At 38.6% G+C, this 15,898-nt stretch overlaps 1 protein-coding gene across 1 annotated transcript in view; it reads right to left on the bottom strand.

Moving 5' to 3' along the window:
• Window positions 1-12,791: 12,791 nt before the first annotated feature.
• Window positions 12,792-15,898, bottom strand: part of cd2ap (CD2-associated protein) — a 56,875-nt gene continuing 53,768 nt past the window's right edge. The window contains exons 18-19 of the mRNA XM_065256100.2: window positions 15,801-15,864; window positions 12,792-14,636 (exon numbers count right to left, since the gene is read on the bottom strand). Of these exons, the coding sequence (XP_065112172.2) occupies window positions 14,595-14,636; window positions 15,801-15,864 (106 nt within the window). The 3' untranslated portion in view covers window positions 12,792-14,594. The remainder of the gene's footprint in view (window positions 14,637-15,800; window positions 15,865-15,898) is intronic.

Genomic DNA, 15,898 nt, shown 5'->3' with positions numbered 1-15,898 from the left:
TGCTGCCCTTCAAAGCCAAAGCCCAGTAACTACGCATTTGGTCAAAATTGAGTTAAGGGTTGAAATGGGCTTTGTGAGATCTGTTGTGTCTTGTGACAAAGTCTCCTGGTTCAATTTTGTCCCATTTCAGAGAAACGTGTGTGCCAAAATTGCAGTAACATGTTTGACTGGCTGGTGTAAAAAACTTTAAGGGCATTTCTCTCAGTTTCAGTGTTTGCGTAGTTACTGCACTTAGCCTTTGTATGGCAGTATAGTTCTAGTGCACTTCTGTATTGCTTTTCTTGTGTTGCTCTAATTGCTTTGGACAAAAGTGTCGACTAAATGACTAAATGTATATGACTAAATGGGTGAAACTAACGGCTTTATACATTTGCTTCAAAATGCCTTCGTTTTTTTTTTTTATAAATGAACAGCGAGTTTCTAAAAAATAATGTTAGTGAAATGCAATTTAAGGAGACTTGTTTGAAAATGAACAGGGAACAGGATACAGTGGCGTATGTGAAAAAAGCTCCATTCACACCTTTATACCAGTTTGTGTAAAAAATCATGAACGTGTTGGGAAAAGATCCGAAAAAGGCATTAGGAGTTTCACACATGCTTGTTTGTGGCACTGGAAGCCTTTGGAAACCGGGACACTAATGCACGCAGGCTAAATTTGAATGATCAGTTCTCATCCACAACTGAACATAAGCATTTCATAAGCCTTTTCTTAAAGATTTAAGAAATTCACTTTGCAATGCTCTTAAGGATCAGACTCTGAGCTTAGAGACAAATGCTCTTTCTAATCCACTGACAATTATAAATTAAAAAATGCACTGAATAATATAAAGCCTCTCTGGCCTGCTTTATCTTTTATGAGTGTAATTAATTTATCAAGCTGACTCTGTTTGCTTCACTCTGTTTTATTTTCTAACAATAACTATTGTGCTTTTTCTAGAAATACTAAGATTCATCTATAACCTTTTCAATAAAACATTTCAGATGCTGCATTATGTTTTATGCAGATAATCTCATTCAATTAAAACAATGGTGGTAATCAGGGTCTCGTGGATTGAAATGTTGCATACTCGGATATCCACTAGTATAAAATGCATGAACAGTAACAAGAAACAGTTGCTAAATAATTAACTGATATATAAATAAACAGTCCATGAAAGCAATTAACCATATAAATGAAAAACAACATAAACTTGAAAAAACAATCAGGGAAAGTCAAAACAATCTCATGGCAATTTGTATGTATTTTACGTGGTGGCTAATTTGTATTCATTCATACAACCACATTTGTACATATTTTGTATGATTTGCTTTTGCCCTTACATTATTCATTATTGTTTTTTAAAATAATCTTATGTTATTAGTTTTACTTCGTACTGTACGAATACAAATTAGCCAACTCGTAAACTACGTCTGAATTCTAGTGAGATCAGGCTGGAGCAACAGTACTGAGCAATTTCAGGATTATGGACATTTCTTATAGAAGTTTTGGCACTGTATATTGATCTATTTATATTTTTAAACTTTGTATGAATTCTGTAAATTAAAAGGCACAATCCACAAACAAAAATTTGTTAAAAATTTGTTGTCTTCAAAAAAACAATAATATTTATTTTATTTTAAATTATTGTTTGTGCATTTATAAGGTGTAATGATGATGCGGAGGCAGCGGGATCCATGTGCAGATGTTTATTATAAACGCTGATATACAAACAAATCCAAATCGTAAGGCAAAGGGGTAAACAAGGTCCAGGCATAAATCCAGTAACACAAAGCAGTCCAATCCAAACGACAGTACAGAGGGATAATCAGAAAGACAGAGGTCCAAACAAACAGGCAATGGTCAGAACAGAATATCAGAATCAATATAGAGATAGAACGCTCGATATGCAGATAGAACTGGCAATACTTTGCGTCTGTATGTTGCCGTAAGCTCACTGAAATGGGAAATGAACAGGAAGACGAGAGAGAAGCAGAGGGCGGCGCTTAGCTAGTACTCCGGCGATGGCTCCCTCTGCTGACGTGGCGTTACAGAATCCCCCCTCCTAGGTCGCTCTGCGAGGGCGACCTCGTGGCCGTGGTGCTGGTCGGTCAGGTCTGGCTCGATGGAAATCTTCAATGAGGTTAGGATCGAGTATGTCACCTGAGGCTACCCAGGACCTTTCCTCAGGACCGTATCCCTCCCAATCAACCAGATACTGGAGCCGGCCCAGAGGAGGGGGTGGCTCTTGACTTTCCGCGTTGGGGTCAGCATACGGGTGGTATGGTTTAAGGAGCGAGACATGAAAAGAGGGAGAGATACGGTAATTAACAGGGAGCTCTAATTGATATGTAACTTCATTAATTTGTCTGACAATATTGAAAGGTCCTACGTACCTCGGGCTTAACTTTTTGCAGGGTAGGCGCAGCTTGAGATCTCTGGTTGAGAGCCAGACCCTTTGACCAGGCTGGTAGGGAGGATGGGGTTGACGACGTCGGTTGGCTTGATCTTCTTGATGGCGGATGGCCCTTTGGAGCCTAACCTGAGCACTGCTCCATACTTCCTCACTCCTTCTCATCCATTCATCTACGGCAGGGACAGCTGACGGTTCTCCTGACCAGGGGAACATAGGCGGTTGAAATCCTAAGACACATTGGAAAGGGGTTATACCAGTCGAAGAGTGTCGTAGTGAGTTTTGGGCATATTCCACCCAAGGGATAAATTCAGCCCAGCGGTGTTGTTCTCTGCTGCAGTATGATCGGAAGTATCGACCAATCTCTTGATTTAGGCGTTCTACTTGTCCATTGGACTGGGGATGATAGCCTTAAGTTAGGCTTACGTTAATGTCCAGCTGCTTGCAGAAAGCTTTCCACACTTGCGTGGTGAACTGGGCACCACGATCGGATACAATATCCTCTGGAATCCCAAAATTTCGGAAAACATGGTGAAACATGGCTTCTGCTGTTTTCATGGCTGTGGGCAAACCTTGAAGTGGTACTAGACGGCATGCCTTAGAAAAGCGATCTATGATAACTAGAATAGTGGTGAAATTGTTAGATGGAGGAAGATCGGTAAGAAAGTCTATACTGAGATGTGACCAGGGGCGTTGTGGCAAGGGGAGAGGTTTGAGGAGACCAGAGGGCAGTTCTTTGGGGGTTTTAGACTGGGCACAGACTCGACAGGCTTTGACATAATTAGAGACGTCGTGATTCAAAGATGGCCACCAGAATGTAGTTTTGGTGAGAGTGATGGTTCTAGAGATACCTGGGTGTCCGGAGCTTAGGGAATCGTGGATCCATTGGATAACACGAGATCGAAGTGATCGAGGAACGTAGACTTTGTCAGGTGGGCTTTCAGGCGGTGATGGATCATTCTGGAGTTCTGATTTTTTATTCCTGCATAATATCCCAAGATATAGGTGCAATGACCAGTGATGAGGGTATTATGGGAGTGGAGATGTTCTCTGTGGGTGTGGCTTCATGGCGACGTGAGAGGGCATCGGCTTTGCGGTTTTTGCTGCCGGGTCTGTAAGTGACAGTGAAATTAAAGCGTGTAAAGAAAAGTGACCATCTAGCTTGCCTGGCGTTGAGTCGTTTAGCACCCTTAATGTACTCTAGATTCTTGTGATCAGTAAGAATTTTGAATTGATGTTTAGACCCCTCTAGCCAATGTCTCCATTCATCAAGGGCGGCTTTCATAGACAGTAATTCTTTATTCCCAACATCATAGTTTCTCTCTGCACTTGTTAATTTACGAGAATAGTAGGCACAAGGATGCAATTTATTCACTGGACCCTGTCGTTGTGAAAGTACGGCACCTATATCGGTGTCAGAGGCATCTATTTCCAAAAGAAAGGGTTTATTAGGATCAGGGTGTTTTAAGATAGGGGCTGTGGTGAAGCATACCTTGAGTTTGTTAAAGGCTTCTTGTGCTTGATGAGTCCAGGTTAACTTCTTTGGTTTTCCTTTGAGTAACGAGTTGAGGGGTGAGGCTACCATACTGTAGTTCCTGATAAAACGACGGTAGAAATTAGCAAAGCCCAAAAAGCGTTGTAGTTCTTTAATTGTGCGAGGTTGTGGCCATTCTGTGACTGCTTCTATTTTGGCGACGTCCATTTCGACACCCTGAGGACTGATGTTGTAACCCAAGAAATTAGTTCGCGTTACATGAAACTCACACTTTTCGGCTTTGACATAGAGTTGGTGTTGTAACAGACGGGAAAGTACTTCTTTGACGTGGTCAATATGCTCTTCCTGGGTGGTCGAGTAAATGAGGATATCATCTATGTAAGCGATTACATACTTGTTTAGTAGGTCTCTGAAGATTTCATTGATGAAGGATTGGAATATCGCGGGTGAGTTAGACAGACCATATGGCATGACGAGATATTCATAGTGTCCTCTGGTGGTATGAAATGCTGTTTTCCACTCGTCCCCTTCCTTGATTCTGATGAGATTATAAGCGCTTCGCAAATCTAATTTGGTGTATATTTTGGCTTCACAAAGTTGTTCAAGGGCAGCAGGTACTAGTGGTAAGGGATATGGAAATTTTACTGTGATGTTGTTCAGTCCTCGGTAATCAATACATGGTCTTAGTCCACCGTCTTTCTTCTCGACAAAGAAAAAGCCGGCTGCAGCGGGGGATGTGGATGGCCGAATAAATTCATTATTGAGGGCTTCGGTGATGTATTCCTCCATAGCTTGTGTTTCAGGCTGTGAAAGGGGGTAAACTTTACTTTTAGGTGGCATAGCATTGGGTAGTAAGTCAATAGCGCAGTCCCAGGGTCTATGTGGGGGGAGTTTAGTGGCTTTGGATTTACTAAAGACTTCTTGAAACTCTTGTTAGCAGGCAGGGATTTCAACAGTTCTTACAGTAGGATTTCTACACTAGTAGAGAGGCATGGTTTAATGAAGGGATGAGTAATGCAGTTGGAAAGGCAGTATTGAGACCATTGTGTAATCTCACCTGTTCTCCATGAGATTTTCGGATCGTGAGCAGATAACCAGGGATGTCCAAGAATGATGTCGTGGCGAGGGGATGATATGACGTAGAACGAAATGGTCTCCTGGTGTAGTAGTCCCACTTGAAGTGTGAGTGAGGTAGTTTGTCGGGAGATACCGGTACCTATGGCAGTAATTCTTAGAGGGGGGTTGCAAGGTTGTGTGGGAATATTAAATTATTTTACGACTTCCTCATGTATGAGATTGAGAGCTGCTCCAGAGTCGATCATCGCTGTGAAAGAAAGGATATTATTTTCATGAATAATCTGTACATCCACAGTGCAGGCTTCTTGGTATGGTAATGAGGGTTTAACGCTCACCATGCTGTTATTGCGGTGAAGTTTAGCAGGGCAGTTGAGATTGCGATGTCCAGAACTTACACAGTAGAAACACAGATTCTGATTACGCCTGCGTTGACGTTCCTCCAAGGAGAGCGGAGCTAATCCTAGCTGCATGGGTTCGCTGTAGGTAGGAGCAGGTGAGGGAGCAACCAGCGGCTTTCTAGGTGGGGCACTAACATTGAGGGAGGCTCGGGCACGGGATTTTGTGGGTGCATTACGCATAAGGTTATCTATGTGGACTCAAAGCGTGATATAGTCAGTAAATGAAAGATCCTCACCTTTACATGCAAGCTCTGCCTGTAACTCAAGATCTAAACTGTGTTGAAATATGTCCTTTAACGATTTATCATTCCACCCACTTTGTGCGGCCAGAGTACGAAACTCGATGGCATATTCAGCAACCGGACGATGGTTTTGAGACATGTGGATTAGTTGTGAAGACGCGGTTTTACCCCCCGCCAGATATTCAAACACTTCTCTGAGTTGTTGCACAAAGTAAGGGTAAGACGAGCGTAGTCTGAAATCCGTATCCCAAACCGCAGCAGCCCACTCGATAGCTTTAACAGATAAGAGAGACATTACTTTGGCGCATTTCTTTTCATCAGATAGATTTCCATCATCGTGATCATTGAAATAAATCTCTAACTGGCGAATAAACCCCTTAACATGCTCGGCGGTGCCGTTAAACTTATCAGGCTCTGAAACGCTCACCTTCTTAGCACTCGTAGTCGGTAACGACTGGATGTAGCGTGTGAGGTGTTCGTTTACCGACTGAAGTTTGGTGAGTTGCTCCTGGAAATTCTGAAGAAGATCGCTCTGGTAGTTATAGGCGGCCTGCAACATGGCGCCATCCGCTGGATCCATGGGAGGCAAAGTATTCTGTAATGATGATGCGGAGGCAGCGGGATCCATGTGCAGATGTTAATTGTAAACGCTGCTATACAAACAAATCCAAATCGTAAGGCAAAGGGGTAAACAAGGTCCAGGCATAAATCCAGTAACACAAAGCAGTCCAATCCAAACGACAGTACAGAGGGATAATCAGAAAGACAGAGGTCCAAACAAACAGGCAATGGTCACAACAGAATATCAGAATCAATATAGAGATATAACGCTCGGTATGCAGATAGAACTGGCAATACTTTGCGTCTGTGTGTTGCCGTAAGCTCACTGAAATAGGAAATGAACAGGAAGACGAGAGAGAAGCAGAGGGCGGCGCTCAGCTAGTACTCCGGCGATGGCTCCCTCTGCTGACGTGGCGTTACATAAGGAAAAAAACATCGACATGAAATTTGGACATGAAATTTCTCCATTATGGATGTGAAGGATCTGAAATTTACATTTTTATGGAAAATAATATATATTTTTAAACAACAGACATTGAATGCATGGGTATTTAAACCACAAAATAGTGATATATGAGATGTCAATGTGGTTACAAACTTGACTTTTCATCATAAGGTTGACATTTGCATGGAATTGTTTTACAAGTCCATTACCCACTTTATTGTTATAACAAACTTTTAATGACCATACTTAATGTTCAGTCTTTACAAACTAAAAATACTGTAAATATGTACACAACATAAAAAAGCAAAATGTCTTCATGCCTCCATTGGTGCTAAGCACATTTCTCTATTTGGGAGAGTGACGAAATCATTAATGGTATAGCGGAAGATTTTCCCAAATTTTTTAAAAGAAACGCCCCTCCACTTTAAAAAAAAATGCACATGCGCAACACTCTACCTTTTCCAGAGAAGGAACGCCTACAAACGTGTGCTCGAGAGAGAATCTTCTCTTCGCTCTGTTTACAAGTTGCTACCGGCATGGCTCATACATTGAGATGGGCTAGCATTGCTAATCATAGCTTACATCAACTTTTACTACCAGTGATTTTAAATGGATGTCTCCAAATAGCATGCCAAACTTTACCTGTCGAGTAGAAACTTCGCGACTGAGGCATCAATGGAAAGCCCAACCTGTGTGAAATATTCTCCCAAAAAAACCTCTGGTCTTGTTTCTTTCTTCAGAGGCCTTTCTCTTCTTGTCATACAATTCGTAGACACTTTTTCTCTTGAGACCCTCAGACATTTTGAGAACATGGTGAGAACGAGAGCTTCAATGAATGGCTGAAACCGTAGACCACCACACATATACACCCGAAAGTGCGCATGCACAGAAAGCAAACCCAGGGACGAGCACGTACGACGACCTTTCATCAACACATCACCAGAATAATTGACAACTGGGATGACCAATAGTCTTGATGATCCACCCAGAAAAATAAAATTTTCCGCTATACCTTTAAATTAAACTTGGAAATTAGAAATTAATCTTCCTTTCTATTTAAATTTAAGAGAGCTATGGGATCCTATATATGAGACAAAAGTACAGAATGTCACATTTTATTTTTCACCTGTTTCAATAAATACAATTTACCAACTCATCAGAACAACATGACTTATATTGAGACAATTGTCTTACAAGCGTTAAGTGATGAGCCGTGTCCTGATGCATTTATTGATCACACATGAAAAGCAGAGAATGTCTAGCATCAGGTTGATCCATTGCTTCATAAGTCTTGCATTTGATGACCACACACATAACTCAGGATGACAGGTTGTTGTTCTTTGGCCTCATAATTATCTCATACATTTCTAGTCCTCACAGCAAAAAGAGCAATTATTTCTCTCTCTCTCTCTCTCTACACACTACACTACACACTTCAAAAACTAATAAAGTAAGAAACCTGAGCCTATCAAATCAACTACTGTACAGTTCAGCTTAAATCGGCTAAATTGCTTAGCTTTCAATGTCAGAATAGCAGAGCGAGTTGTCTATCCCTTAACATCTCCATAGCAACCAAAACTATGGATAAAAAATGTACACCTGATTTAATGACCTTGTCCACCTTGAATGCTAGAACCTTGTAGCTAGATCGACATAAAGAAAACGTTTCATTTAAAAATAGACACATTTACTTTTAGTCACATTCAGTTTTCATGAACTGCCGCCGAGTGTTTAAGTGCTCAAGATCAACCTTTGGAAAATCCAACTGGTTATGAGGTAACAGCTTGATATCGTAACACAGTGGGGTGGACTTATGGTTCAGTAGATAGATATTAAGTGTTAAGACAGAGGATTATAGCTAAGGGCAAACATAGATAAATGGCATGTAAAATTAACATATGGTAAAATTTACTAGCTTCAAGTTAAATTAGCTTAAAATCAATTACTGTAACTTGAAATGTGTTCAAGTGTAGGCCTACACCTGAGCCAATGCACTTTTGTGTGACTTCACAATGGCTTACTGGCCTGTATAACACAATTTCCATATGCTGAAAATTTCAGACATGCCGAAATTCATCATTTACTGCATGGCATAAAAAGGCTTGCACATTACCAAAGCGAACACTATTGATAGTCACGAGTTTGGTTTAAGAAAGACTTCTTAGAAGTACACAAAGCAACTCTATAAAAATTCCTAAACATGAGATCATTAGCTGTCAGCTGACCTGAAAATGAAGCAGTTCTTTAACTAAAGGATTATACTGATGATAAAGCCTGGAAGGAAGCACTGAATGAACGAGTGTAGCAAATAAAGGTCACAAGGTTGAAAAGTACATAAAAAACGTAGCATTAGCAAAAACAAAGGATATTATTTAAAAATAAATATATATTCATATCAATTTGCTAATGAGCTGTGCGATACTCTAGAACCCAATATTCCAAATAATTCACTATATGAGCATGCATTACATTTAAGATGCCTAATAAAAGCAATCAAAAACGATTTTGCACTTTTGTTCCAAGTTTATGCTTTCACGAGTTTCTATTACGTAACTTATTACAAAGATCAAAATATTAATTACAGATATGTTAATCACGCAAAAGTGATCAAATTGATAATCATCTACTATAGTCAGTTGTTGCTTTGATTTGAATTAAACAGTTGAATAAACATTAAAACAAATTTGTCACAGCCGAATCATATTTTTCTAGCCAGGTGAACAAACTTCAAGTTAATTGCACATCTTTTATTCAAACCGTTTCGCAGCAAGCACCATGTGAACCATATTTGCATGATAATGATGCTTCTTTATTTTTTTTTAAACAGCCTTGTTTTGTTGCAAAATAGCAGGGGTATCATTTGCCGCCAACACCATGCAAGCAAAAGGTACAGACAATCAATTTCAATTCTGGGTATTACTGAGGAGGCAGCAGTTTTGAGCTATAGCTATTTCGTAAAATGATCTTCTCACCACATCATAAATGAACAAATAATTCCTTGGGTGTGCATAGCAGTTTTAGGGGGGAAGAGTTCAAATGCAATTGAATATTTAGCTACAGATGAACAGGTGATAAACAGCTTTCTCAGTGTCTGCAGCAGGACTGTCGATTTGTTCAGTGTCTGTGTACATTTGTTTGTCAGCCTTCCAATGCTGTTTCTTCAAGTATTGATAGATTGGACCACAGGAGTCTTCTTGATTTGAAAAGGAGACAGAGATGCATTCATGATTTAATTGGTTTTCTTTACCAAAATGACGCAGTGCAAAAAAAAACATGTTATGTAATGCTGACAAAGAAATCGAACAAAATGCTAAAAAAACGTTGTGATGTTTTTTATAATTTGAATTAAATTATTTTTTCAAACCCCACTGGCAAACACCTTATTGTATTTCCCTGAAATGAAGACATAAATGCTTGTGTCATTTTGCTTCTCAAGTATCTTATTGTAAAAATGATTATATACTTGTGTTGGGGGAAAACATGTTCTTGCTGTATTGGCTCTGACCACTTTAGTGGCAGATGGAAGTCTAACTTGCTGCATGGCTCTCTGTTTGGATTTGGTCTTCCTCCAGCTTTGCTGTTTTGAGGATTTCTAATTGACATTTTTTGCAATTTGTCAGCTGTTTCAGTGCATGATTTCTAACACAATTTACATTAGCAATTCTCAGTAAGACAGAGGGACACTTTCGGGATAGTTTTTGGGACCCAAAAATGAAAATTCTGTCATCCTTCACTCGCCCTCATGTTGTTCTTAACCTTTATGAGTTTATTTATTCTGTTGAACATAAAGGAAGATATTTTGATAAATGATGGTAATCACACAGTACCCACTGACTTTCATTTGTTTGTCCTACTATAGAAGTCATCTGTCAAAACATCTTATTTTGTGTTTAACAGAATAAAGCAACTAATATAGATTTAAAACAACATGAGGGTAAGGAAATTATGACAAAATTTGCATTTGCTATCACTTCAAGCTAAAATGCACTCAGTTATGCTGGGAATGCACTGCTCTCAGTCATTGAAGCCCTAAGGCAGGAAAGGGCAGCCTCCAAATCATCTGTGCTGATCTTACTGGATCTATCCGCCGCTTTTGACACGGTCAATCACCACATCCTCCTGTCGACAGCGCTTGTATGGTTTAAGTCGTACCTCTCAGGTAGGTCATTCAGGGTATCCTGGAGAGGTGACGTTTCCAAAACCCAACGTCTCGATACCGGGGTGCCTCAAGGCTCAGTGCTTGGACCTCTGCTCTTTTCGATATACATGACATCCCTGGGATCTGTCATTCGAAAACATGGCTTTCCTACCCCTGCTATGTGAATGACACTCAGCTTCACTTGTCATTCCACCATGATGATCCCATGAAATTTTAAGCTCTGCTCCTGGCCTTTAAACTACCATTGGGTATTGCTTATACAGCCCTACATACCCTCTTGATCCTTGCGTTCTGTCACCGAGCGAGTGATCTCAAACAAGGAAAAAACTTTATTGCGTACCAGCTGGAGCTGTTCCACAACTGTGGAATGATCTGCCAGTCGCGATATGAACTGCTGACTCTGTAGCCGTCTTTAAGAATCGGCTAAAAAAAACATCTCTTCCGCCATTACCTCACTTCCTAATATAAGACTTAATATCTTTTCTGTTCCTTTTAGTCTTGATCTCTTTCTATACATTCTTACACAAAAAACATGGCTATGTATACTGTGTTGGACTTGATGAGACTATTTCCAGTGCACTTATGTATTGCTTCTATTGTTTACCTCATTTGTAAGTCGCTTTGGACAAAAGCGTCTGCTAAATGACTAAATGTAGATGTACAAACCAAAAGATAATCAGGCTGATTTTGGGCCGATTTCCCCCCTTCTGACAATCCTAATTATGTCCCGATTATCTTGATGGTTCTTATCAAATTTTCCCTTGGTGTGAGGTGTGTTAAGAGTGTCTGGACCTGATCTGAAAAATGTTGAAGCCACCTGATCACGAATAGTATATATTAAACATGTTTAATAATTACGATCAGAAATCCTGATGTGTGGGGGGAACCCCGAGGACAAACGCACGCACACTCATGGGATTATCACGTGAAATGAAACAATATCCAATCAGAAAGCGAGATGATGAAAGACAGCAGCAGTCATGGGGCAGCACAAAGTGAAGTTGATACAAAGTGAACTTGTACAGACCATGTCTCCATGACTTCACCCAAACCCTTAAAATGAAGTGTGATTAATGCCCACACCTGAAATAGAGGGGTAAACGTTAACGTAAGAATTTCTCAGGAGAGCCGGCATCAAGACGTTTTATTGATGAACGTCGAACTGTCAAGGAGTCGCAAAAATGAAAGTAACGTTATTTTCTGCAGTTTAATTGAGATTATATTATGACACACATGTTTTATAATACTTTTAATAAAATGTTCAAGCGGTTTTAATTGTAATGTTTTTGTTTTGAATCGCTAGTTAAGGCGCTAGCTAGCAGCTAAGTTATGCGCTATTTGTTGGGCTCCGCTCAGGCAATCGATACCACAACCTGAGACAACGGCATCTTCTTTGTTTGTCAACGCTTGTCTGTTTAAATAGCAGCCGTTAGCGGCAAGGGAAAGTGACGCAAACGGTAATCGAGTGGTGTCTCATTTTTTAGACGAACGATCTGTCTTACCCCTTTCCCCTTTACTCGGTTTCGAGGGGCAAGGGGAAGACGAAGACAAAGGGGAAGGGGTAAGACAGAGAAATGAGATTGGCCCTTATTCTTACGTCTCGCGAGATTTTTCGAGATTTCCTGTGTTCAAAGTCGAGAGTCTGGTTGAAAATCTGTTCGCGTGCGGTGTGCTATCTTTGATGCATCATAGCACACCACACACTATAGGTGCAAAACTATTAAATCTAGGATTTTTTATCCTCATGTTTTATCACATTTTTAAAATCTTATAAGATGTAAAAAATCCTTTGGTGTGCATAAGGTTTGAATAACGTAAAGTAGTATTTTATGGCTACATTTTGCAAAAATAAATACATTGGCATATAAACAAATCAATTAAATAATCACAGCGCTTATTTTTAGACCACTGTTATAATTATTGGAATGTCTATATGGTGATTATGGTTGCTAATTGCTTGTTATGCAAATAAATATTTTGGAAATGTTATCAATAACAACTTTAAATAAAAAATCCACCATCTCTGTAAATAAACATATTTATTTAGTTTGAAAAAAATCTCAGGTCATGCAATTCAGTAAATCATGTAAACAAGTTCATTTGAGAGATGCTGAATGCACAACAGATCTTAAGAAACAAAATGGAATGTGTTCAACCCAATTTCAGATAACACGCATTTTTCATGTCTGTCCATGGGTTATGCTTTGAAGTAGCTACAAGAGAACTATTGAACAAGAACATATTCATTGTACAGAGAGATGGATATCTGGAAAGAGATGTTTGTTATTGCTTTAGGGATCAATATATCTTCCTACTGCGTCAACAGCAGGCAGCTAGCAATTCCTAGCTCTCTCACTCCCTCTCTCATTCGCTTATACAGTCCCTCGCTCGCTCGCTCACTCAAACCATTCTTGATCAGGAATGTGTTCATGCATGTTTTTTTTTTAATTTAAGCATTAAAAAGCCTAAAGAAGGAGAATGGGTACACTTATTACTGCATGTTTAAGGGATAGTTCATCCAAAAATGAACATTCTTTCATCATTTACTCACCCGCATGTATATATTTATTAAAATATCTTCTCTTGAATTCTCCTTTTAGGATAAATTATCCCTTTCATCTCAGTTAAGTATCAGTATGTGCTTATGCACAATGTTGGATTACTGTTGTTAAAAGGCCATGTTTTGGGGATTTAAGCTATTCGTTTTCGACAATGTAGCAAAAGAAATACTAGACATATCTCCTTTCTTGTCATTGTATTGTTCAGTCTGACTGTCCTTCCTCTTTTCCCAAACGTTCCTCATTTGAGAGCCCCTGTGTCATCTGTCCTGGCCACCGATCTATAACCTGAGGTGTTTTCAACATCTGAATTTCATCAGAACATACCGGATGTTTTAACCAGACATCCAGCAGGCTACGTGATATGATGACTGTAACATTATTGGTAAAAAAAAATTTTGCTAGTATGTTTCTTTATGATAAAACAGATAGTGTGATGCTGAATAGAAAAGTGAATATTTCCAATTTGACCATCAATATTAAACCAGAACAAAATGGACTACATGTTATTTCATTGTATGGTAAAATGATGCAGCTAGCGAAAGCACAAGCTCATCGTTTTGTGGGTGGGATGAAAGTTTTAAACCAAACACAAATTATAATCCCAATACATTTTCTTTATAATGCCACATTCAATAGACCATAAAAATATATAGCATGCTGTAAATCTAAGTATACACATATATATTTATATGCATGTGCGCTCCCAGTATTAACACTTGTAAAAATCTTAACAGGCACGATAGTGTTACCCTGGATAGGAATGTTAGAAAACAGCAAATGAAAACAGTTCTCCCTTTCGAAACAGCAATGGAAACAAGAGTATAGCATACATTTCATAATCATCTAAAGAGGCTAATACAGACAGAGTATTGCTGAGATCATAATAGTTTTCTTTAAAAACTAACCCACATCATAAAAAACAAAGAAACAACATAATCCCCCATCATTTATACAGACTCAGTAGTATTAAATGCATATTTCGCTGCACTTCTCAATAAGTGCGGAGATTGCATATCCAGCACAGTAGTTAAGTAAGGCCTCAAAAGTATAATGTTGGCAAAAAAAAGAGAGGAAAACAAACATATACATCTGTTTAATTACACTTTCTAACCTTTCTTACTTAGAAAAACTCATTTTGTGCAAATAGGTGAATCTTACAATTTGTGAAAGTCAGCGAGTTTAAAAACGACACTCATTCCTCTGTCTGGTGTCGTTCTCCACCCGTGACGCAACAGCGGAGATTCCCGTCCAGATTGGTGCCAGGTTTCACGTTGACTGTACCATCTTCTTCAATTTTTCTATTTCCATCTGAAAAAGAAACAGTAATGTAAACACTCTTTTCTTAACGCGGTGAGAAGGTGTTGTTTTCACCCACACACAATTTTTTTTATAGAATGTAATATGTACAGCCACCACTTATCGCAGAATCAACATGAAGGTATTTATTTGCAATAACAACCAGATGGACAATATTATTTAAAACCACATATCTGATTTTAATGATGCAATTGTATATTGAATTTAATTGTAGGTATTAAACTGCATCAGCCAAGATGACTCTCAACATCCGGATGAGTCTGCTATTAGTTTTCTGGTGGATGCTGTCTAAAAATCTTGGAAAGATCAAGACCAAAGGCCAAAGACCAATCAGAACCAAGAGCAACGTGTAATAACTGGGGATGCATAATAATTAATCGCGATTAATCTGTAGCAGCATAAAAGTTTTTGTTCACATCATATATGTGTGTGAAATGTGTATAATAATTATGTATATATAAATATGCACACATGCATGTATAATTTAAAAAAAAAAATTATATATATATATATATATATATATATATATATATATATATATATATATATATATATATATATATATATATATATATATATATATATATATATATATATATATATAAATAAATTATATAAATAAATTATACATAAATTAACAAATGTATACACATGTAAACATTTCTTAAATATATACAATGCATGTGTGTGCATTTATTTATACAAAGTTATTATACACAGTTCACACACATATGATGTAAACAAAAACTTTTATTCTGCTATAGATAAATCGCAATTAATCTTTATGCAAACTCAGATAAAAAAAATACATCTATGTTTTGGATCACCTCACACTGACCATAGTAGCCACAGCATGCAACAAGATATAATAAGCCTTTGTTATTGTGATAAATGCAGATTTACAGTAGATACAAAATTAGTTTTTCTATAGTGCTAGATTTGTGGTCTAACCAATAAGACCCAGGGCGAATGAGACGCCCTGTGGTGTGTGAAAGCAAAAGATGGGTATCTGCCTACATTTCGCAATATGCAGAACCAGCATTTAAACATTTGACCACATCTGATGTTGCACAGAATCAGCATTCAAACATCTAAGGATCCGCATACATCGCACACATATATATTTCAAAGCCTTTGATGTAAAGATTGACGTACCTGCAAGAATACTCGTTTATGCTTTTCTTCATCGAGTTCTTCTCTAAGTTCTTGCAGCTCTCTCCTGCAAGTCACGAAAGGCGTTATCAATGATTTAA

Source organism: Paramisgurnus dabryanus, chromosome 12, assembly GCF_030506205.2.
Source record: "Paramisgurnus dabryanus chromosome 12, PD_genome_1.1, whole genome shotgun sequence".
Classification (NCBI taxonomy): domain Eukaryota; kingdom Metazoa; phylum Chordata; class Actinopteri; order Cypriniformes; family Cobitidae; genus Paramisgurnus; species Paramisgurnus dabryanus.
Note: the sequence above shows the minus strand (reverse complement) of the source record. Positions and strands in the feature narration are given on the sequence as shown.